General features: G+C 37.6%; 3 protein-coding genes across 3 annotated transcripts; 2 read left to right on the forward strand and 1 right to left on the reverse strand.

Annotated features, from left to right (window-relative positions):
* Positions 1 to 783: 783 nt before the first annotated feature.
* Positions 784 to 7,567, forward strand: ndufs2 (NADH:ubiquinone oxidoreductase core subunit S2). The gene is made up of 14 exons (XM_079456285.1): positions 784 to 918; positions 1,482 to 1,585; positions 1,668 to 1,858; positions 1,962 to 2,082; positions 2,244 to 2,356; positions 2,453 to 2,527; positions 2,623 to 2,700; positions 3,417 to 3,502; positions 3,961 to 4,080; positions 5,759 to 5,888; positions 5,991 to 6,086; positions 6,172 to 6,255; positions 6,420 to 6,477; positions 7,287 to 7,567. The coding sequence occupies exons 1-14, from the start codon at positions 818 to 820 to the stop codon at positions 7,322 to 7,324; spliced, it is 1,395 nt and encodes a 464-aa protein (XP_079312411.1). The 5' UTR covers positions 784 to 817; the 3' UTR covers positions 7,325 to 7,567.
* Positions 7,568 to 7,809: 242 nt separating this feature from the next.
* Positions 7,810 to 14,120, forward strand: fcer1g (Fc epsilon receptor IgFc epsilon receptor Ig). The gene is made up of 5 exons (XM_079459215.1): positions 7,810 to 7,975; positions 9,281 to 9,378; positions 9,506 to 9,544; positions 11,603 to 11,632; positions 12,095 to 14,120. The coding sequence occupies exons 1-5, from the start codon at positions 7,915 to 7,917 to the stop codon at positions 12,149 to 12,151; spliced, it is 285 nt and encodes a 94-aa protein (XP_079315341.1). The 5' UTR covers positions 7,810 to 7,914; the 3' UTR covers positions 12,152 to 14,120.
* A 2,552-nt stretch (positions 14,121 to 16,672) lies between these two features.
* LOC306901606 (snaclec 5-like) lies at positions 16,673 to 17,035 on the reverse strand (the record flags this gene model as incomplete). The annotated part of the gene is made up of 1 exon (XM_079469493.1): positions 16,673 to 17,035. One exon carries the CDS (start codon positions 17,033 to 17,035, stop codon positions 16,673 to 16,675), a length of 363 nt encoding a protein of 120 aa, XP_079325619.1.
* Positions 17,036 to 22,357: the final 5,322 nt, after the last annotated feature.

Genomic DNA, 22,357 nt, shown 5'->3' on the forward strand with positions numbered 1-22,357 from the left:
GGGAGACCAAGAGAATTACTAAATGCAATATTATCCAAAATTAGTAGTTCTATCAATCGTTTGTTCAAAACATAATGCTGTGAAAACATTGAACATTAGTTAGACTTGACTGTTTTGTAGAAATGTAAACTTGAAAATAAAAACGTGTGTCTGATAGACTTGACACAAATTAAGTTATTGAGTAAATAAATGTCCAGTTATTGAAGAAATAATGACAAAATGATCCTTACATAATTCATTTGCTGAGAGCTCCGGCCACAAAAATATCCATTTCTCATTCATAAAAAATCAAATCTAACATCAAAATGATTGATGATAATAAGACATACATTGTTTAAAATACAGGCTGTAGCTACAACACCAGAAAAATACAGGAACAGCAATTCAACACGGGAGAATATTTCATTCATTCATTTATATCATGCAAGCACTGGTTATGGCCCTTAATATTATTGGTTTCTTGCCTTTGTACTGTATATAGAGCTTACAGTACGTACTGCACCCAACCCAAGCTGACTCAGGTCTGTGGTTCCCATAATGGAACCATTAAACATTTACCACTCTCAAAGATACATTATACAAACATTTATATTGATCACACAACGCACATTAGGCATTATATCTTCAATTGAATCTCCCACATTAGGGGTTGGTCTGGCAACGCAGCTATGACTCAAGCGTCGGGTGACATCTGGTGGCTATCCGTGGATGCAAGGCGCACTGAACAAACTCCTCCCGCCGCCAGGTGGCGCTAGGGTGGCGTCAATGCTCGCCGCCGCGAAGAAAAAGCAGCGGCTCGGGAGAACGGAGGGGAAACATGGCGGCGACTATGCTGAGGTCGCTTTCCAGACTCGGACGTCCTTCAGCGATTTTGAACAGTAACGCCAGCGTTCCTTCATGTGCCCTGCTTCAGAAGAGGTACGACATTTATGACAACCCATGCTGCCGTGCTTTAGCATATGTTGGAATATGTACGCCGTGCGTTTTAGCTAGCATAGGTTGATCAACTGCCTTTGGATTAGATAACCATTATATATACGACCTTGTGTTTGACAAATGGAAATTGATAACACATTTGACGCCCGCTACGAACTCATAATATACTTACTTTATGTTAGTCATCTAGAATGATTGTATGCAGACAGGAGACGCTGATAAATTAGCATGAAACTGTAAATAAACAGTCTTCCGTTTACGTCACTAATAAATCGTAACAGTTCGATTAAAGACCAGATCGCATTTCTTGCGAGCAAGCAGATTTCTTGAGTCGTGTACGTTTTGAAATCATTCACTAAAACAAACACCTCAAATATCTCTTGTCAGTAATGCCTCCCCAAAGTATTTACAACACATGTACCGTTACAAGTGTCGCCGCTTTAGCGGACAACATTTTATAGCAGGTGGCGTGACATCTAAAATGAGGGGAGTCGGTGCTGAGAAAAGTTCCAGCGTCAATAAATGACATTTCAATCCCAATTCAGGTTGAAGCAATGGCAGCCAGATGTAGAGTGGGCGGAGCAATACGCTGGAGCAGTGATGTATCCCAGTGCCATCACGGAGAAATGGGTACCTCCACCTTGGAATGGTTGGTTTGACCAAGTGACCATCATGCCACATTTACAAAAACAAGCATTGGTCACGTAATCAATAATCTCTCTGTCTTCCAGATAAGGACCCGCCAGCAGAGAAGGAAGTGTCCAACCTTACCATCAACTTTGGGCCTCAGCACCCAGCGGCCCACGGAGTGCTGCGTCTAGTGATGGAGCTGAGCGGCGAGTCCGTAAAGAAATGTGACCCTCACATTGGTCTCCTGCACCGTGGCACTGAGAAACTGATAGAGTACAAAACATACCTGCAGGTTTGTTTAAATATAAACACACGGATGAATTGCACTTTAATGCACACTGGTTAAAATACGTAAACTCAGCAACACAGACTTTTTGTTCTATGTGTCGCTACAGGCACTTCCTTACTTCGACAGGCTGGACTACGTGTCTATGATGTGTAATGAGCAGGCGTATGCGCTCGCTGTAGAAAAACTGCTTAACATTCAAGCTCCGCCCCGTGCACAGTGGATCAGAGGTCAGACACTGAGTCGTTTAAGCTTGGTTTACATTTATTCACTTTTCTGATTAAGATTGACACTTCCACAACACAAATAAAAGTCCTTCGGTCCTCCTAGCATTCATGACTTCTAGAGTGCTGGAATTTCTCGTTCTCATTGTTTTGTATGGCTTCTGTAGTGCTGTTTGGAGAGATGACACGTATTCTAAACCACATCATGGGTATCACCACCCACGCTCTTGACATTGGAGCCATGACCCCCTTCTTCTGGATGTTTGAGGAAAGAGAGAAGGTACCAGTTCTGCCAGCAAGTTACCAATACGTTGACCTTAGATGTCTTCTTCAGTAGCATTGTGCCCCTTTACAAAATGTATATTTGATCTTTTAGATGTTTGAGTTTTATGAGAGAGTATCTGGAGCCAGGATGCACGCTGCATACGTCAGACCCGGGGGAGTTCATCAGGTACGTTTTTATAAACAAAGACTTACTCTATGAATTATTTCTGTTCAAACCTAGTTTGGTGGAGCCTGGTTGGTAACTTAGCACTTTTATTGCAGGACATGCCTCTTGGTCTCATGGACGACATCTATGAATGGTGCAAGAATTTCTCTATTCGCATTGATGAAGTGGAGGAGGTATGTGACCCAAAACTCAGCACTTTTCACACATTTTATATTAACCAATATTCAGAGCTGATTACAGATTACATGACAAAATGTGTAGTTTGTAATGTTATCTCTTAGATCACACATTGTTGGTAATGTAATCTGACAATTTTTGGATTACTTTTGATAAGGGAGTGACAAGATCTCGTGGCACAAGTTCTCGCAAGATTTCTTGCCAAGGCCTCGTGATATCAGCATGATGGAGTTTGATGGTGAAATTAGTATTGAAGACGCCCTGCCACTTTTAAGTCATACAATAATTCGTGAAAGTAGACGAAGCAAAAGTTTCCAAACGCACCTATTTCATATCAGTTATACCATATCAGTGTAAGTTCTTTCATATATTCCATCATTGGGGATGACTTAAATAGTGTAAAAATCAAAGTGATTGAGCCAGTGTGTTAAAAACAATTTGTGTTCATCACTAGATTCTTGCCTTACAACAGAACCACTGTATGGTTCTGTGGTAACCATACAGTGACGATTTGAGTTTATATATTCATATTTTCCACAAGTGACTTGCAATGTTTTGTTTGAACTGGAGACGTCAAGAGAGCTGTAGTGGACTGTAAATGTCATGTGTACGTTTCTTAAAAATGTTGATGTCTGATAACAGCCATGGATATTTTTTAAATGAAATGAATAATATTTTTGAGTAATTGAATATGATTGATATTATTTTATAGATGCTGACCAACAATCGTATCTGGAAGAACAGAACTGTTGGCATTGGTGTTATTGGGGCAGAAGATGCACTCAACTATGGCTTCAGGTTAAACAGATATTTTATTTATTTATTCAATTGCAAATGGTTTCAGGTTTTAATAAAGTTACTAGTCTTTATAGTTGTTGTCATTAAGGTAATGCCACCCTTGGACAAGGTTTGAGAATGAAGTTTCAGAGCTGAAGGCCTGAAACTGTGGTGAAAATCCTTCTACACACCCGATAATGTAATATTATACTTTGGTGACTCGACTCTGAATTGAGTGGCTTACCGTCCCTTATGTTCTCTGTTGCTTGTGAATTTAGAATCTTTCTATCTTTGTGCAGCAAAAAACAGACAGTTATCTTGCTTAGTGATTAGTTTGCATTCGGGTTATACAGTTGTATCAGTATGTGTGACTAAAAATGACCACGAAATTGCTAGCACTAGATTGTAGCAGTTGAGATTAAGTGTTGAAACTGTGAAATAGTTGACAGTAAGTTATTGTTTATTGCTGTCTGTCTCAGCGGGGTGATGCTGAGGGGTTCTGGAATTAAATGGGATCTGAGAAAAGCCCAGCCATATGACAAGTACGATGAGGTGGAGTTCGACGTGGCCATCGGGAGTAATGGCGACTGCTATGACAGGTGACCACACATGTCAGAATGTTCTCTGGTGAAACATTTGAAACTAGAGAGTTGAGATCTACAGAAAGCCAAGAATGACAGGAAATTTAAATGCAACCACATGTTATAAATGGACCTGTGAGTTTTCTCACACCACACACACCGATGGTATCGAATGTGAAGCGTGTCATGAGATTAACCAAGTATCAGTTTTTTCTGTCTGTCTATCTATACACTTTATACACCTAAACACACACACAAGCCCTTTTCATACAGAGATCCTGTAAAATACACGCAAAATGTGTCAAGTCAAGTCAAGTCAAGTCAGCTTTATTTATATAGCGCTTTTTACAATTTTCATTGTTACAAAGCAGCTGTACAAGAAAAAATGACTATAAGTAAAACATAAAAGGTTATGGAATTCAAAACACAGGTCAAATATCAGACACACAATAAATTACTATATGCAGAGTTAATTAAATAAGACTATCAAATTCTAGTGTCGAGGAATTTGTCCTGAGATCGTTAGATTTAGTTCATTCACACTGCCAGTGATTTTCTGGAATCTGTGCGTGCGTGGAACACACGTGGTTCTCCACAGCACGAGCATGGCAGGTGCACAGTGTCATGTTTTAAAGGTTGGTAAGTGATCAAGTTTATTGAAGTCCTTTGTATTTTTATGATAATAGTTTTGATAAAAGTATTTCAAGTTTAAACTGCGTTTAGAAGCAGACAACGCTATGTAGTTTATACAACCTTAAGTTTGGTGATAAGGACTCTTGCATTCAGCCATGATTTAGCTAAAAACAAATAGTATATTTTAGTATAAATTACTCGCTTAACTATATTTGTTTTCTTAGGCAACTTTACGATTTATTATATACAGTTATGTGTTCGATAGCAAGTTTGTGAAGGTCGGACTATAGTAGGCGAAGGTCTGTATCTAGCCTTCCTCAATGGGGTGTCGGTTAGAACCCAATAAATCCGATCAGTTGCATGAAAAAGGGGGTTTATTTCCGGAATCACTTTTCGGATCAATCCGGGATGTGTTTGCGTTCACACAGAAAGCACTGTGGCAATTTTCAGGGATCATCCGTCTGTGTGAATGGGGTTACACTGACACACACACATTTTTCCATCCATCCATCCATCTATATCCTAATATATCCTAAAATATCCTAATATATCTATATATATCCTAATATATCTATATATATCCTAATATATCTATATATATCCTAATATATCTATATATATCCTAATATATCCATATCTATATATATCCTAATATATCCATATATATCCATATATATCTATATCACATATATATACTGTACATCTCTATGTGATGGATCTGGGAAAACCTGTAATATGTGAATTTTGATACCAAATGAAATCTGGGATCAAGCCCTTTCAAAAGCCGTTGTTATTTGGCTCATACCTTGTGTCTGAAGTCTGCTGAGCGCTATGATTTTCAGGAACGGAATTTGGAGAAACAGGTGTAAAGTTAGGAGATAAAAATAAAAGGACAACAGTAAAGTATCACAAGTTAAAGTCACTTTACAGTGGTAAAAGACTTATAATTAACAATTTAATAAAAAAAATCCTAGTGTTGAAGTCTATAAAAATACTGCATAAAACCGTTTGAATAAATGGATAAATAAGGAAATTACTAACAAAGTTCCAAATTTTGCTTTAGATATTTGTGCCGTATGGAGGAAATGAGACAGTCTCTTTGGATCATGCATCAATGTCTGAACAAAATGCCCACTGGCGAGATCAAGGTAGATGATGCTAAAGTTGCCCCACCTAAGAGATCTGAGATGAAGGTAAGATGCATGAGAAGCTTGCATTGCAATGTAATAATATAAACGATCAAGGTTTTTCAATGTTCCAATATATGTTTACCTATTTGCTTTTGTGTTATGCAGATGTCAATGGAATCTCTCATTCATCACTTTAAGCTGTACACAGAGGGCTATCAGGTTCCTCCAGGAGCCACATATACAGCCGTTGAGGCACCAAAGGTGATCTTACAGTGTATAAGCTTGTGTTAACACAGTATTTCGCACACCATCAGCTTTTCAGAAATAAGTATGTGTTCTGCTCCAGGGTGAGTTTGGTGTGTATCTGGTATCTGATGGTTCCAGCAGACCTTACCGTTGCAAGATCAAGGCACCCGGCTTTGCTCATTTGGTAATTACTACAACAAAAGATTTTATTCGAGTTTGTTATTAATGCATGGAACATTAAATAAATGTATAAGTATTGTTATGCAAACTTCATTGTTTATCTTGGCTGTTAAATGTGTTAAGTTCTTTGATGGCTTGCGTTGAAGTGGTTTGGTTTGTCACCTTTAGGCTGGCTTAGATGAAATGTCTAAAGGACACATGCTTGCTGACGTGGTGGCAATCATTGGTAAGGATTCTTTGTTTTTTTAGTAGCCACAAAAAATGAAAATTCTGTCATTATACTCAGGCACATTTTGTTCCAATCTCTGCTGTTTTTCTCTCTTGTGAACACATAGTTTCATAGCTCTTGTGGAAAAACAATAAGCACCATTAAATAATCTATATGATTATTGTATAAATCTTTAATAGAGATACTTAAACGTACTTGAGTCATTACGTACCGTTGCTGGCTCTTTTGCCTTCAAAACTAACAAAGAAAAATGTTGCAGTGCATTTACTTACCACACGCTAAGCAATGTTGTTTCATATGGCTTCAGAAGAAAAGTCATGTGGACAGCTTTTTATTTCTTGTGGTTTCTTTGTGGAGCTCTAATAACTGTTGATGTGTAGCTAGGGCTGCAAAATGATTCTTCAGACATGGAAATATAATAATTAAACAATGATGGAATTATCATTTGGGGTGAACTTACTTTAAAAAAATTGCGTAACGGCAACTTCTTTTAACTGCTTTAACAAACAACATGCTCCACAAGTTATTAAGAAATATACATCCAAATAGTTTAGTATACACATTTGTATAATGTGTTCAATATACATCAAATAACTCTTTTGCATGATTTTAAAAAATGTATTTGGGAGGTCAGTCTGTAGCTTAAATAGGTCTTATAAATATCTAGATGTGTTGCCAATAGAGGAAGTGATAGTACAGTCAACTTGTCCTCTAGCAGAAGCTCACCAGTATACAGTTCCCAAATATAAGTTTTTGTGTGATATCCAGAGAGTTGCAATAATAATGATTTTTGTCTCGTCCCGCAGGCACTCAGGATATCGTGTTTGGTGAGGTGGACCGTTGAGGAACTCCACCGGCTGCTCCGAGTTTCAGATTGTGATTCTGTATTTCTGATACATGCTAGTGATGTTACCACAGATAACATTTCTCCTATTTCTCACTATGTAAATGCTTACTTAACCTAATAAATATTTTAAAACTTTTTGCTGTGTTTGCACAAATCTTGACATTTTGCTGTGCTCCTTTTCGAATGGAAAAATGAGGAAACCTTCTACAATGGAAGATCTACAATAGAGAGTAGGCTGTAAAGGTATAAACTAGAAGAGGGATGTGCGGTGTGTCTAAAGGCAACATTTAAGATCAGACAGCTTGATTCGACACATTGCACACATTTTTTCCGAAGTTACAGGGTCAAAATGCTTGTTCAGCATTTACAAGGAACAGGCCTTAAGTTGATGATATGTCTTTCAAACTTTTTCCTCTTCGTCACATGGGGTGGGGGTGGTTAAACTTCAAAACTGATTTTTTTTTTTACCACAACTTCCCTCTTGTTGGCCTCTGCACATTTTACATCTATTTACTGAGAAGCCCCTTTGGTGTTGCGTGTCCAGAAAGGTTCCAAGCAGATTGAATGCAGCTCGAGTTTTTCTCATAATGAAACGGCCTGCGTTCCCCTTTTCTTTTATCTCGCTTTGGCTCAGCTTCAGCAGTGCTGGTAAGTCATTTAATATCTCAAATTTGGTTTTTGCCCTTCAAATAAGCAACAAAACAGTCATGAATGACCTTACTAGTAGTTTTTGTGTGATATAAGTTTAATACAAAATTAAAAAATGGGTTGGGTTGGTTTTTCAAACCCATTTAGACAAATCCATACACAGAATTGGTTTATTTGTTACCAAGCGTGCACATTAAAAATAAATAATTATATAATAAATATATAATGCCAAAATAAATTGCGAAATTATAAAAAAGAAATCATAAAAATGGCCAATTTTCTTGCCTTGTCTTTGGAAAGTTTACAGGAAGTCATGTCTTCTAAACTTAAGAGAAAAAAACCTTCTCTGTTTTTTAAGTAAAAGGCAAAAAGGTGTTTTATTTGTATATGTTTGTTTATAAATTATTCTGTTTAATCATAATGTCACAACGGTCAATATCTGATCGCTTATTAGTGGAGCACTGAAGCGGTTCGAGACAAAGTTTTTATGCTACAGTCTATGTTTTATGAATGCACAATTTAAAAAAACATGACCATATGTCAGTCTTTGTACCAAGCCATTTTAACCATTAAACCTTTTGAAAACTGTTTGTGTGTGTAACTATACTATATCAGGTGGTCATTACAAATGTTTTCATTTTAAAGGAAATGGAACTTTGTTGCCAGGAAGTAGCTCATTTTCTCATTCTGTAAAGTTGAACCACACACCAAACACAACAATTACAGCTCCTTTGTGATTTCATGTGCATGTTTGCTTAAATTTATTAAAGTATGTAGAGATCAGCTCAGGTTATTTTGTTAATTCAGCTTTTTATATAACGCTAGCTTGTTTTGAACCCATTGTTGAATATGGACGAAACCAATGTTTGGTGGTAAATTATTACTGTATGGGTTAAAACAACCCAGCATATCGCTGCTGTTCTTCCGAAACGTTGAATGTCCAAATTTATTTTTCAGGAAATGGAAAAACACTGTCAAAGTTGGCAAGATAACTTTTCAATACTTTCTATTGAGTTATATATTTGCAAAGCCCAGTGACAAAAGTACAGGGTGACTAATAACAATGATTTATGGATCAAACCAATTTACAACCCACTGTTTGGTTTTGTCTATATTCACCCATGTATGTATATAGTCTATGAAGTGTTGTGGACTGTTAAGACAGTTGTCAAAGAAGAATAGTGTATTATAAACACTTCAAGTTAATACGCTCATTGAGCAATTGATGTGGTATGATATTTTCAGTGTTAATAAATGTAATCAAATACCTTAACTATACCACAACTATGTTCATTTTGTTCAAAGATGCAGCGGCTTTAAAAGAGCCACAGATTTGCTATGTCTTGGATGCTGTGCTGTTTATCTACGGGATTGTTCTCACTGTCCTGTACTGCAGACTGAAGGTATTGTAAACACGATTAAACTCTTAGCTTAGCATAAAAATACAAACTTTATTTGGGTAAACTAGTTTATGATTTTTTTATGATCAACGAGTTTCGTTATAATAAAAAAGTATTTTTTTAATGACAGCTAAGGAACAAACAAGCAGAGAAAAGAACAAACTCTAAGGTATGATATGCGCATGCACTCACACTCACCAAAGATACATAACATCTCTTATGGAGATTATTGTTTATAATTGTTTTTATCTTTATTGGGTCTTTAAGGCTTCTCATAGATGTTAACAGATTTTCTACTCTTACTTGTTACTTTTTTGTAATGTACTTCATGGTATCCTGGTGAACACAAGTATAAATCGAATTTTAAACAAACAAAGAAGACGTTGTTTAATAATGTAGCAGTGAAAGTTATGGTTCCCAGATGGAAAATATGAATCCTCATGGTTATAGTGATGGGTTGTTTCCTAAATGTCATCAAAGCAGTACAATTTGTATAAGTTAACATTTTCATGCTATGACAACAATAAAAGGCACGTGAATGATTAAAGCTAAAGCCAGAAGCTATGATCTCCAAAAATACAAAGAGAACTTAAATACAAGCAGTTTTAGAGAAAATACAAGCAGTGTGTCATAAAAAGTTATGTCACTATTAAGTTTATTGAATGCAATCATTTCACAATTTAACAAATTGTTCTTCTCTATTTCAGAGGTTGTAAAGCATTAGAGATTGATTTCATTTATGATTTATTGCAAGCTTGTCTTGCACTCTTATATTTGACCATGGCAGAATGCATGGCCAGACTCTCAAACAGCAATTCTCAAAACAGCCTTTTTTATACAACACAACTATATGTTATATCACAAATAATGATACTTTTATACACCCAAATAATGAAAAAGCATCAAAACCTTGTTTAAGTATAAATAATTATTATATTATTGATATTTATTATGTACAGATACATTGCCCGCTGCTACACCCAATACAAAATACAGCGTGCCATCGTAACATAATGATTAGGATACTGAATTATCAGCTTTTTACTACGTAATTATTGTGGCCAAATTAATTCAAAATAACGGTCTCATCGTAATATTTTTAACACTTTTTATAAAATATAAAATGCATGAAAATATACAATATCTTTGTTTTGATTTTTGGCAAATGCATGGAACATTGGGTGGAAGCACATGTAACTTTTATGATAGTAAATACATTACATTCATGTTAGATATATGGTAAGAGAAGCTGTATCGTAAGTCATAGCAGAAGGGCATTTTGACCCTCTTAAAAATCATGACTTATTCACTGTACAACACCTTATTGCTTTAATAAAAAGGTTTCACAAAATTCAAACATTAAAGACAAAAAATATGTATCAGTGCAACTTTCAATTACTACAAGCCAGTATTCTGTTGAAATATAGTCCCTAACCGGCTGAACAGCATCATTATGTTAATGTTGCTAAAGTTGTGATAGACAGAATTGTTAAGCAAAGCGATCATAGGTATGTTCTATCATAAATAAATACAACTATTGACCAATCCAAATCAAGAACTGGAACTAATAAATATTAATATTACTGAAATTATTTTTTGAAATGATATGTTTTATTTTAATAAGGGTATTGTTAAATTACAAAAGTATAAATGAATATTTAAGCATAGATAGACAAATGTTTTAAATAATATATTTCTAATATATCTCATGGCTTAATCTGAACAGTCAATATGGCATTGTTTATTTGTCATTTTTATTTCAAGTAAAGCTGGAAAAAAAATGTGACAATGCAATTTTCACAATTTTTTTGTTCAGTGCATTTTGTAACATATTCTCATTTTGCACTTTAAAAAAAAGCCTATCTTGGTATCAGCAAAATTATCTGCTTGTTAATGGCCCACTTCTCCTCTTTCGTACGATACATCCGGCTTCATATGCTGTGTGAAGTCCTGCCTTAGAAGTCTGGTTGTTAAAAAAAATACTTTTTACCTAGTTTGTCATAGAATATGTACCTACTTTGTGTGTATAGAATGCATCCTCGACAGACGTTTTTCTGATATACAATCAAATGCAATATTGTGTTATAAATGCCGTTCCACATAAGAAACATGAATTGAACTTAATTCATCACAGGTGTCAATGTCACTTTTTCCATGCTTTTGCAAACAGTGTGTTCACACATCTCTACATCTTTTGTGATGATGTTTTCTTTTTAATGTTTTATAGAACAAAGATGCCGGTGAAGGGGTTTATGAGGTATTCTTTTTGACTCTTTAATGCTCTGTAAATAGGCAACGATGTATTTCTGTTTAGCTGTATCACACTTTAAACTATGATGTCACCATAAGAGACAGCAAGAAGATATTCTACTTATTAATATAATTATACCAATTCTGATTCATGCAATCTACAGTGTTTGAATACTACATACTCTATAACAGTAATATTTGTTGAAATAGCTTTACCAGAGTGCACTCTTTATTCTTACAAGGTGCACAATTGCATTTTAGAATTTGTGCTAGTTTGTTCTATCAGACAGCTATTGTTATAATGTAGCAATTGCATGCAGTATTTCTATAGTGTTATTCGATGCTTGCAAAGACATTAAGGGGGTCTGTATTTACCAACGCTTGTGGTTGGCCTGGTAATGTTTCTGTTGAAATGGTGCTGACTCTTGCCACATCCGCTTTGTCCCTCTCTCTCTCCTCTACATCTAAGGGTCTCAAGCCTCACGACCAGGACACGTATGAGACCATTAAAAACATGAAAAAGTGAGAAGAACAACGTGTAGCTCAAAGCAAAAGAAGATGAAGAAGTTTCACATTGTGGACACTGCGTTGTCAGCCGCTGCCTGTAAATCTTAATCTATAGCTATTGTAAATAAGCTATAACACCAACCTTGTTATTAGGATAAGTGAATTAACACAATATCTTTTATCATATCACGTATGTTACGACTGTTTGATGTCAAATGTAAACAGAGTTTAGAGTTTTTTCACATTTAGAGTTTTGTGTGATTATTCTGCTAGTTTAATTATTTAATTTAAAATCATATTGACGTGTTAATGAATGTATTTGTTTTACGTATGTAACTAGTAACATATGACACGCTTGTGTTTGACTATTTCTGAGGCTAACTTCCTGCATTGGCTTCTATAGAAAAATGCCACTAACCTCACAGAGTCCGAGTCATTTCCTGTTTTACAGAATATATGAGTGGTCTGACAACAAACATCTGACTTTGACCACAGGTGTGAGGATGGAAACAAGCTTTGTTGATTTTTGTGTGTTCTGTTTTCCATTACTGTAGTTGAATCGTAAGCCCTCGTTTTTTTCTTTTTGTGTTGAACAAAAATGTTGGATAAGCTTTCACAATAAGATTGTATTTGTTAACAATATTTCTACAGCAATTTATTTCTATTCGTGTTAATTTAGGCACCAGTCAATTTTATAATGAACAACACGATTCATTGTCTTAGCATAATCTAAAATCACCAAAGATTAATAAATGCGGTAAATGTATACAACTCATTGTTCTTAAGAATGTGGAAATGTTAACAAATAATACAACCGTACTGCAAAGTGGTATAATTATGTAAACAATTTCAAATGACAAAACAATATTTGTAATTCTGAATTAATCTAATGTACTTTTCATGCAGTTTGCATCCCTGTGTCCTGTATTGCATTAGTATAATTTTTTGCATTTTCTGGTATTGAATCATTGTTTAAATCATTGCACATTCATTCTTTTATAATTATTATTTTGTATGTGTATGATTTCTTTGTTCTCTTCCCATGTCAGAATTTTAATTTAAAGGAATATTGTGTATCAACGAATTCTTAACATATATAGCCATTTTAAGCCAAATTATTATATTTTATTGGATATTTGAACCGTTACTCATTCATTATTTTATAACTATTATCAGGCCCGGATTAGGAATTCAGGGCCCCCTGGGCACAAGTGTCTTGTAGCCCCCCCCCCCACACGCACAGACGCACAATTACGTTTAGGAATAGCCTACAGGGTACTAGGAAGCACCTCTTTCTTATACAGGATTACATTGCCAAGTAACAAACTATGATCACAACCGGAAGGACACTATCAAAACCTGTACACATTCTCCATCATACAGGATTCTGGACCAGCAACAACAATGGCAAGACAATTCCCTGCATCCAGTAACTCACTGGGATTTGCAAGCACACACTGCCACACCTCGATTAATTCTGTCCTTTCAGATTCTTCCATAATTCACAAGCAAACACACCTTATTAATAAAACTGTTCTTATGAGAAAATATAAGAACGTTATGAAGATAAATTATAGGATATTCTTAAGTGTAATTCTCAAACATTTTCTTATTAACATCTTCATTTTTCTAAGAATAAAAGGGCAGACTTTGTCAATGATTGTAATTTGTACATTTGTTAAACTTTATTTGTGTAACAAGCAGGGGCGTGTCCAGGATTTTATTAATGGGGTGGCAAATTGGGACAAGAGCACAATGGGGGTGGCGACCTAAACATATAAATCTTAATTTTCACAGTTGCATTGTCAGGATTAGGAATATTATTCCTAATTATTGACCCCATTATAGTCTGGTTCAGATTTTTTTTCTGATTAACATTTCTGAAAAATAGTTTCATTTAGCCTTCATTAAAAATGCAGATGGTTTAGGTGATGATTGTGATGATGACTTGGTTCTTACAATATTAAAGGAATAAATAGTGTTCACATAAATTGTTCAGGGTAAATGCAGTGAATTCTCCACTTAGAGGATTTGTACATGTTGTTTCAAAGCAGTTTTACAATGGTCACAAAATAGTGCCTTAAAAACTCTCTATTAGAACCTCCCCCCACAGGGATGATGCAGGTCTCCCCTCGGCACAGATGCCTTTGCGCACAGCTGGCCGCGGGACAAGCGGAGGTATGCCTTTCCTCCAGTGAGCCTCCTTGTCCTGTGCAAGGTCAGGGAACAGGAGCATCCTTCACGACCATGCTCCTTACAAGTTCCATGTAGAGCCGGTGACTGCCGTTAGTAAGAGCCTTGAGACTTACGCAACTGATGCCTTACTACACCACTGGAGGGTTACGATTAGCGGTTATGCACACTTGTGACTCGCCCCGGCCAGTCAGTGTTGCTCCGCTGGAAGTTGTGACATGGCTCACCGCTGTGGCGTTTCGTGTAAGGACCCCCTTCTGTCTACACAATTGGTTACGGATGTAACCTCAGTTTTGTGGCGTTAACAAAACGTTATGTCCGTCATGCCACAATACTTTCCCGTGTTATTAGAATACATGAACAACCTGAGAAGTGTTAATGAATAATTTTATTGCTGTTTTGATTCTGTAAGGAACATAAAAATCAGTTATTCAAACAGGAAATATATAGAAAACAAACAAAGAACATCAAACATCACTTAAACACTCAGTGGCTTCAGGTTATACAAAAAAGAGTCTGACTACTCTAATCAATCTCTTTCTAAAATCTTATCTGTACGCGGTTGTTAATGATAAACTTTTTAAGCAATGGTGCACTTGAGCACGTCTCTTCTTCATTGGTGAATCATTCAAATACCTCTGATTGGCCAGCATATACATACCATTAACTTTTTTGGCTGTAATGCTTAAAGCTGTAGCAGACCAAAAACGCTGTCAGCTCACCTTATTAAGATTGCTACTGTCGCAGTTTTTTATTATCTAGGGACTGTTTTTCCTATTTTATCTTGAATTTGGAGAGCATTTTTTTTCACCTTGTAATTTTTATCCAATGCCTTTTTGGACAAATGACACTGTTAATGCCCAACGTTAATTTACACAACGAAAAGTTGTTTAGGAATCCTAAAACACGATGGTTCCTCCTTGTGTATTTCTAAAGTTTGTATGAAGTAGGCGGCTTATAATATAAAAAGAAATAGGAGATCTCTCCCAACACTGTTCATATTTATCTACGGTAAGAAAACTCTAACTTTACAGTTACGCAACATTTAAAATGTTACGTTAGAGAGTAGGTTAATAAGACAATAATGGTATGGTTCAACAAAAAATTCACCTTGCTCAGTCTGACTTGAAATGGCAAGCAAGCATGCAAGCAAGACTGAGCTGTTGGAGGTGGAGCCCAGGGTGGAGACAAGTCGGAGAGCCAAGGTGACACCAAGGATTCGAAGGGCCAAGGCAGAACCGGTGGCAAAGGTGACCGAGTCGGAGGAGGGGATTTGGAAGGCCGCGGCGGAGCCAGAGGGACCAAGGATGAAGGTGGAGCTGTAGGTAAGGAGGAGTCCGACAGAGCCATAGAGGCCTAGCCGAGGCGTAGCCGAAGCATAGCCGAGACATAGCCGGAGGATTGGAGTCCCGAGGTGGTGAATGTTGGATGACTGACCAAGGCGGAGCTGGTGGTAGCCTGATGAAGCCTTGACACGGCTCTGTGGTCTTAAAAAAGGTCTTCTGAAGTGAATCGATGCATTTGTTTAAGAGTAGCATCCATATTGAGAGCGCTATTAATGTTAATATCTAACTTTCTAATTTTTCCCTTGCCTAATGACGCAGGCGTGTTTTTACTTCTGGTGACGAACGTGGCACTTTTCATTTTATTCTAAGGGGATCCCATCTCCTCTGTGTAGGAGCTTTTGTCACCATCATTTGCCAAACAAGCCCCTGGTTCACACGCAGCTGAGGGATAACTGAAGCTAGACATTAACGTTATTAGCACTATTAATATGGATATTAGTTCATAGGTGTGAACTAATAAATAGCTAAGGAAACTAGTCAAAATAGACAAGATATTCCATTACAGTGACAAGGACACATTTGTTGGCTGCATTTGGCCACCCGTATAGCCAAAACTAAATATCACAAACTACAGTGTCCTTTAAAAATATGTGTTTTATTTACTTAATCAGATACAGTAATGCACTTTTAAGCTAGCCCAACATCTTTCCTATGCCGACAGATTATGTAAGAAATTATAAGTAATCACTAGCCTGCTCAAATAAAAAAAAATTAAACAAAAGACATAAAGAGTGAATAAAAGTGCATATATAAGACATTAATTAAAATAACCTTAAACAATAATGTCTGTAAAGTGGATAAAAGAAACACTCCCACACACATACCCATGTTACACATGTTACATTCTGCTTAACATATTGTTGATGTCTAATTAAAATATTACATTATAGCATAATTCATGCACACGTCATGTTTAGAAGTTAAAACTTAAAAGTTTAAAAATTAAAAATTTTAATGTACTGAACATTCTGAAATGATAACCTACTTAAATTTGTTAAACATTAATCCTTCCTCTTGACACAGAGAAAGTTGAGCTTCTGCTCACAGTCTGCAGGCTTCCAGACCATCTCTTGCCTATGATAAACTCCACAGCGCTGATTCATGTCAGGGCACTGGAGCTCTTCCCCCACAGACCAAGCCTTATATTGAAGATCTTCTCCATTTACCCAGAACCAGTGGCCTGATAGAAAGCGCAGACCAGTCCACACATCTTCTGTCTGGGCTCCTGTGCTATTAATCCTTGCCTCTGTCATGATAACATCTGAGCTCAGAATGGCCAGATCAATGTAGTGTTGTCTGCAGTAGTCCAGTGCTTCTTCCCATGTGTTTTCCTGCTTCACCAGGATCAGCTCATAGACCTCCATACAATAAAATGTCAACCAAGAGTCGCAACTGCTCTCATACACTTTTGAATTTGGTTGATAGACATAACCACATCTATTTTGATATGGATATGGTTCACCATAACTCCAATCATTTATTGTTGCCTTTCCACCTTCAGACCACTTCCAAATGTTTTGGCTTGTATCTGTATGGAGTCCAATCCAGTAGTTATAATAAATAATACTAGAGATACTAGATAGTGTTTGTAGATCTGGACCACTGACAGTAGACAGGTCATCATAGTAGTTTCTGCAATACGTCTGTGCATCATTCCAGCTTTTCCAGACATTCACATAATAGTGTTTTCTAAGGACACAAGAGCATGGTCCAACGATGCAAAAAAATAGAAGCACAGCAGCTGTAGTCTTCATTCTGATATTGATGATCCCTCAATGCAGCGTTTCTGCTCAACTGTAATTCCTGAACTCAAGATTGGTTGTGGTAAAATCAAAGGTTGTTTTCACCCCACCCTTTTACAAATGTTTAGCATAAACAGACCAATAGGAACCAACAAGAACATGACATTGAAAGTGACCTTGACAATGTTAGGCATTAGTTAAACAAATATTTTCCAAAGTTTTAGAAAAACCGACTAATAAGATGCAAATCACGTGACTTAAAGAAATTATAGGAGAAATGAGAAGTAAAACGGATGAGCCAAACTAATGCTCCAACAAAAAACATTAATCTACTGCCAGTCTGCTTCTGAAATAAATCAAACTTCACTAATTCAGTTTTACTGAGACTGAAATTGATGCAAACAAAATTTGATATGTCAAAATATGCTATTGTGTCAGTAAATGACCCTTAACTTGGCAATGACGGAGGATACGGGATTTTGTGGACTGCCCTTAATTGTTTATAGACCTGGCTAGAGTCTAATAATATAACTATTTATATTTAACTTAATTTATATTAATATTAATTAATAAAAAAAATGTATTAAACGATTTGTTGAATGTTATTAAATAAACGATTTGTTGAATGCATCCTGTATTTTTATCGCATTTAAAGAAAATGCATGACATTGACATCTAGCGGTTGAGTTTGGTATCGCAGTCTAAATATAAAATATTGGAGAGGCAAAGTTAAGAGAAATAATGGTTCTTCTCACTTTATTTTGCTTGCTATCAGAAATGATCTACAGGCACTCTATTATTTAGAAATGTGTACCGTGAATTAAGGGCAGTCCACGAATGTGTACATGCGCAGTAACTTTTGTTTATGTTGTTGCTTTTAAACCGTCTACAAAGAAGGGATAGAAGTTTGAACCAGAAGTTACTCAAATACATTTTAATTGGAGCTGTGAATACACTGGGTTGGATTTAGACAGTATTTGCTATTTTTGGCAAAACAATACATGGATCTATTATTGAAAAGAGGCTGTTGAAAATATATCAATGATAATATTTATTGATAATAAAGTTTATTGGAACTTTTGCCAGCTGTCTTTTTTGAGTGTCAATTTCAACACAGTTGAAATTAGGTTAAATTCAGGTTGTGACATTTTTAAGGTTGGAACATGTATTGGGACATATGCTAAAAACACCTTTCTAAATGATGTCATGAATCACTAATCCTCAAGTTGTTTTATGTTTTTGTGTGCAATAAAACAAAAACAACGACTTTATAAAAAAAAAATCGGACTTCTGTGGCTAGTATCTTGCAGTGCTCCTATTCCTAAATACCTTAACGTTGGTTTACTGGCCGACTCGTCGTCTTCATTTGTTTTGAGAAATAATGTGGTCAGCTTAGAACATTTGGCCGCGTCAGTTTCCAGAGCTTTCTTCCTTTTTATTCTGGCCTTTTCAGCGCCGCCTTTGCGCTTTCTGTCATCCATTTTTATTTTTTGACGTTTTTTATTTTGAACAACTTGCAGTGGCGCTGTCGGGGGCGGGGCCAGGGAGTCAAAAGATAATCACGTCATCATTAACCTGCAGGCTGCGCTCTGAGTGGGGCTGCGAAAAAATATGAAATAAAAAAGAGTGGGGCTGCAATAAAAAAAAAAAAAAAAAGATTAGGGCTACTGTGAGTGAAGGCAGCCTAGGGAAAGCCACATTTCAACCGTGCCACGACAATACCGGCCCTCGCGGCCAAAAAAACTGACCGGCCCACCGGGAATTCTCCCGGTGCTCCCGATTAGCCAATCCGGGGCTGGCAAGAGTCCAACAGGACCTGATTGGTTGCTCAGGGAATTATGACCCGGAGGCGGAGGAGGAGCAGAAGACATTAACATATTCTGTTTTCTGTATATAATGTGTGTGAAAAACTTCCTTTGTGTTGTTGACTGGACTCGTATGGAGACGGCAACAAACCATCGATGTGAAGACCCTTTAAATCTGATGAATAAACTATTACTTTTAAAACAGTTTGTTCCCCTCATCCTTCCAAATTTTGAACACGCAGGACTAGCAAAGATCATTGAGTCCTACAAATGGTGACCTCAGACGTGATTTAGAACAAGGGGACACGGTTTGGAGAATGGATCTGAGTGACCACCGTGAGGCTGAGACAGACTTAACACAAAAGACCGCGCGGCATAATTAAAGGTAAGCAGAAACCTGTTTATTCGAATTCTGCAATTGACTAAATCTAAATTATTCTGTGTTAAGCTGGGCAACGCCCTCGGTCAATATATAATAAATAATTGATTAAAAGAGGAAAAAAAGTCAGATTTAAAAGGTTTCTTGGGAAAAGAAGTCCTGTGATTAGCAAATCACAAATTCTGTTGGGAAAGAAGTCCCGTGATCGGCGTATCACAAATTCTGTTAGGTTTGAGTCCTTCGGCCAAGACAGCCGTAAATTCTGTTGGGAGAAAGTCCCGTGATCGGCGTATCACAAATTCGGTTAGGTTGGAGTCCTTCGGCCAAGAGAGCCGTAAATTCTGTTGGGAGAAAGTCCCGTGATCGGCGTATCACAAATTCTGTTAGGTTTGAGTCCTTCGGCCAAGAGAGCCGTAAATTCTGTTTGGAGAAAGTCCCGTGATCGGCGAGTCACAAATTCTGTTGGGAAAGAAGTCCCGTGAAGTTGAAATAATTGTATGAAAATGCTTGTTTGATTGTGTGTTTATTTCCGTAGTGTAAAATTTGGTGAAAGATTTATTTAGATAAAAATGGCCAAGTTTCAAAAATAGTGTGATGAATATGGGTGTCCACCGGTATTGATGCAATGGAAAAATATCACAGATATGTTATTAGCGCAGACTGAGCCTAAAGACAGAAAACAAAGACAGAGAGAAGTAGAGAAATGTTGGATAACTTTGTGTGAGGATTGTGCATGGAACAAAAAAGAAGCTAAAAAGTTGAAAGTACCATTGGCGCCTAAAATTAGAAATATGGAAATTGTAGATTGATTTCACATGGAAATGACAGAGAAAAAGCCAAGTGGTATAATGCAGGTAAAGGAAAAAATGAAGAGAGGAAACTAGAAAAACAGTTAAGAAAGTGGACTCGATTTGCTCTCATAGCAACAGCTCTCTCACCAGCTAGAAACAGAACAAAGACAGAGGAAGTGATTGTTTTAGAGACTGTAGAAAGACAGGAAGTGCAGAAAGGAAGCAATGAGTGTAAGTCACCCGCACCGCCCCCGGAGAAGTACAACCCACTTTATCCAACCCTCAGTCAGCCCCCACCATACGCTCCACCAAATTCAACTCTCAGCAAACAACAGGTTATGGTTGAAGTAAAAGAAGGAACCCTAGAATCCGATGTGAAAGAATTAGAAGAGCTTAGACAAGAGGTAAAATACCTGGGCAGGGTAGTAACAGGACAGGTACGTGCCGCACGAGAGCAGGTGAATGAGTCAATGAGCAATGTAGCAGAACACATGGAGCTTCCAGAGGGAAATGGTGGTAGTAGTAATGGAGAAGGAAGCGAAGATAAAGAGGGCAGTTTAAGAGCATCTAGCCCTGTACACACAACAGGTCAGGCCCATAGCACAATGCACACAGTATGTATTAAGGGAACGATGGTAATGGATGAGGAGCCAATAGCAAAATGTACTAGGGGAAGGGAAAGAGAGCAGGATTTGTCTAACGTTTCAATTGATCATCACCCCCTAACGAGCCACAGCAAAGAGAACAGGCTATGAGTCACCATGCAGAACAATTGAATACAGGGCTACAAGCGCCATTATTGGCCAAAAGGACAGGGGTGCAGTACCAGCCTTGGTCACACAAGCGACATGACCGCCATTGCTAGTAAGCTTCCACCTATTACATCAGGAGGTTCTAGGTGGTTGAGTAAACTAACCGCCTTGAGTCATGGCACCGTTTTGGCTTTGGGTGACATAAGGTGTCTGTTGGGTCAGATTTTGACAGCTTCTCAAATGGGTAGTTTTAAACTCGAAGCCCAAACCCTTAGAGCGCCAAATGACACACCCTTTTCAGGAGTGCGCACAAGCGTGGGCATTGCACTTAGAAGATTGTATCCATTGCCGCCCACCGTATACCAAAACATTAAGTTTCGCATAAAGCCAGGTGAGACGGGTGCTGCTTATTATTTCAGGTGCGCGGCTAAGTGGGAACAGCTGGTGGAAGAAAATAGTTTGAACAACCCTATCACACAAGACATATTTAGAGCAGCAGTTATGGCAGGTGCCCCTAATGGCGTTAAACAAGTGATGGAAAATAACCCTGACATTCCAATTGCCAGCAACGAGGTATGGGAGAGACATTTAGTCCACCACACAGATGGGGCTGTAGAAAAAGCAGGCACGGAGGAACAAGAATTAGAGAAGGTAAAGACACAGCTGTTGAAATTGCAGTTAGAAAAGGCCAAAAATGAGGGGGGGACAAAAAAGAGTAAGCAAATGCCACAGCAATCTCATCAACCACCCTCTTACCCATATGAAGGCCCACCCTATGCAGAAGGTAATTTTGAGGGACCCTGGGAAGCACCCAAAAAGTACACACAAGCCAATGCAGCAAGGGGGAGGGGAAATAGACAAAGAGGTAATTGGAGGAGTAATATTAGAGGGAGGGGAACTTTTGGAGGAGGACATTAACGCGGGGGAAATTGTTTTGTGTGTGGTAAAGCAGATCACTGGATGAGAAATTGTCCACAGGCACAGGGTCAAAATGACGGTCCACCTGCGGGGGGATGGGGTCCCCGAGGAGGTGGTGCCGGTGGTCGCGGCAGGGAACCACAAACCCCATACAACCCGGTGGACACCGGAGCCACCTATTCGACTGTCACAGCCGGCATAAAACAATCTGATTTGAGTGACAAAACTGTGGCGGTCGTCAGGTTCTCTGGGGGGGGTAGAAAACTGGCCTAAGACAAAACCATTTAAAGTAGAAGTGT

This window comes from Barbatula barbatula, assembly GCF_947034865.1.
Source record: "Barbatula barbatula genome assembly, chromosome: 1".
NCBI classification, from domain to species: Eukaryota; Metazoa; Chordata; class Actinopteri; order Cypriniformes; family Nemacheilidae; genus Barbatula; species Barbatula barbatula.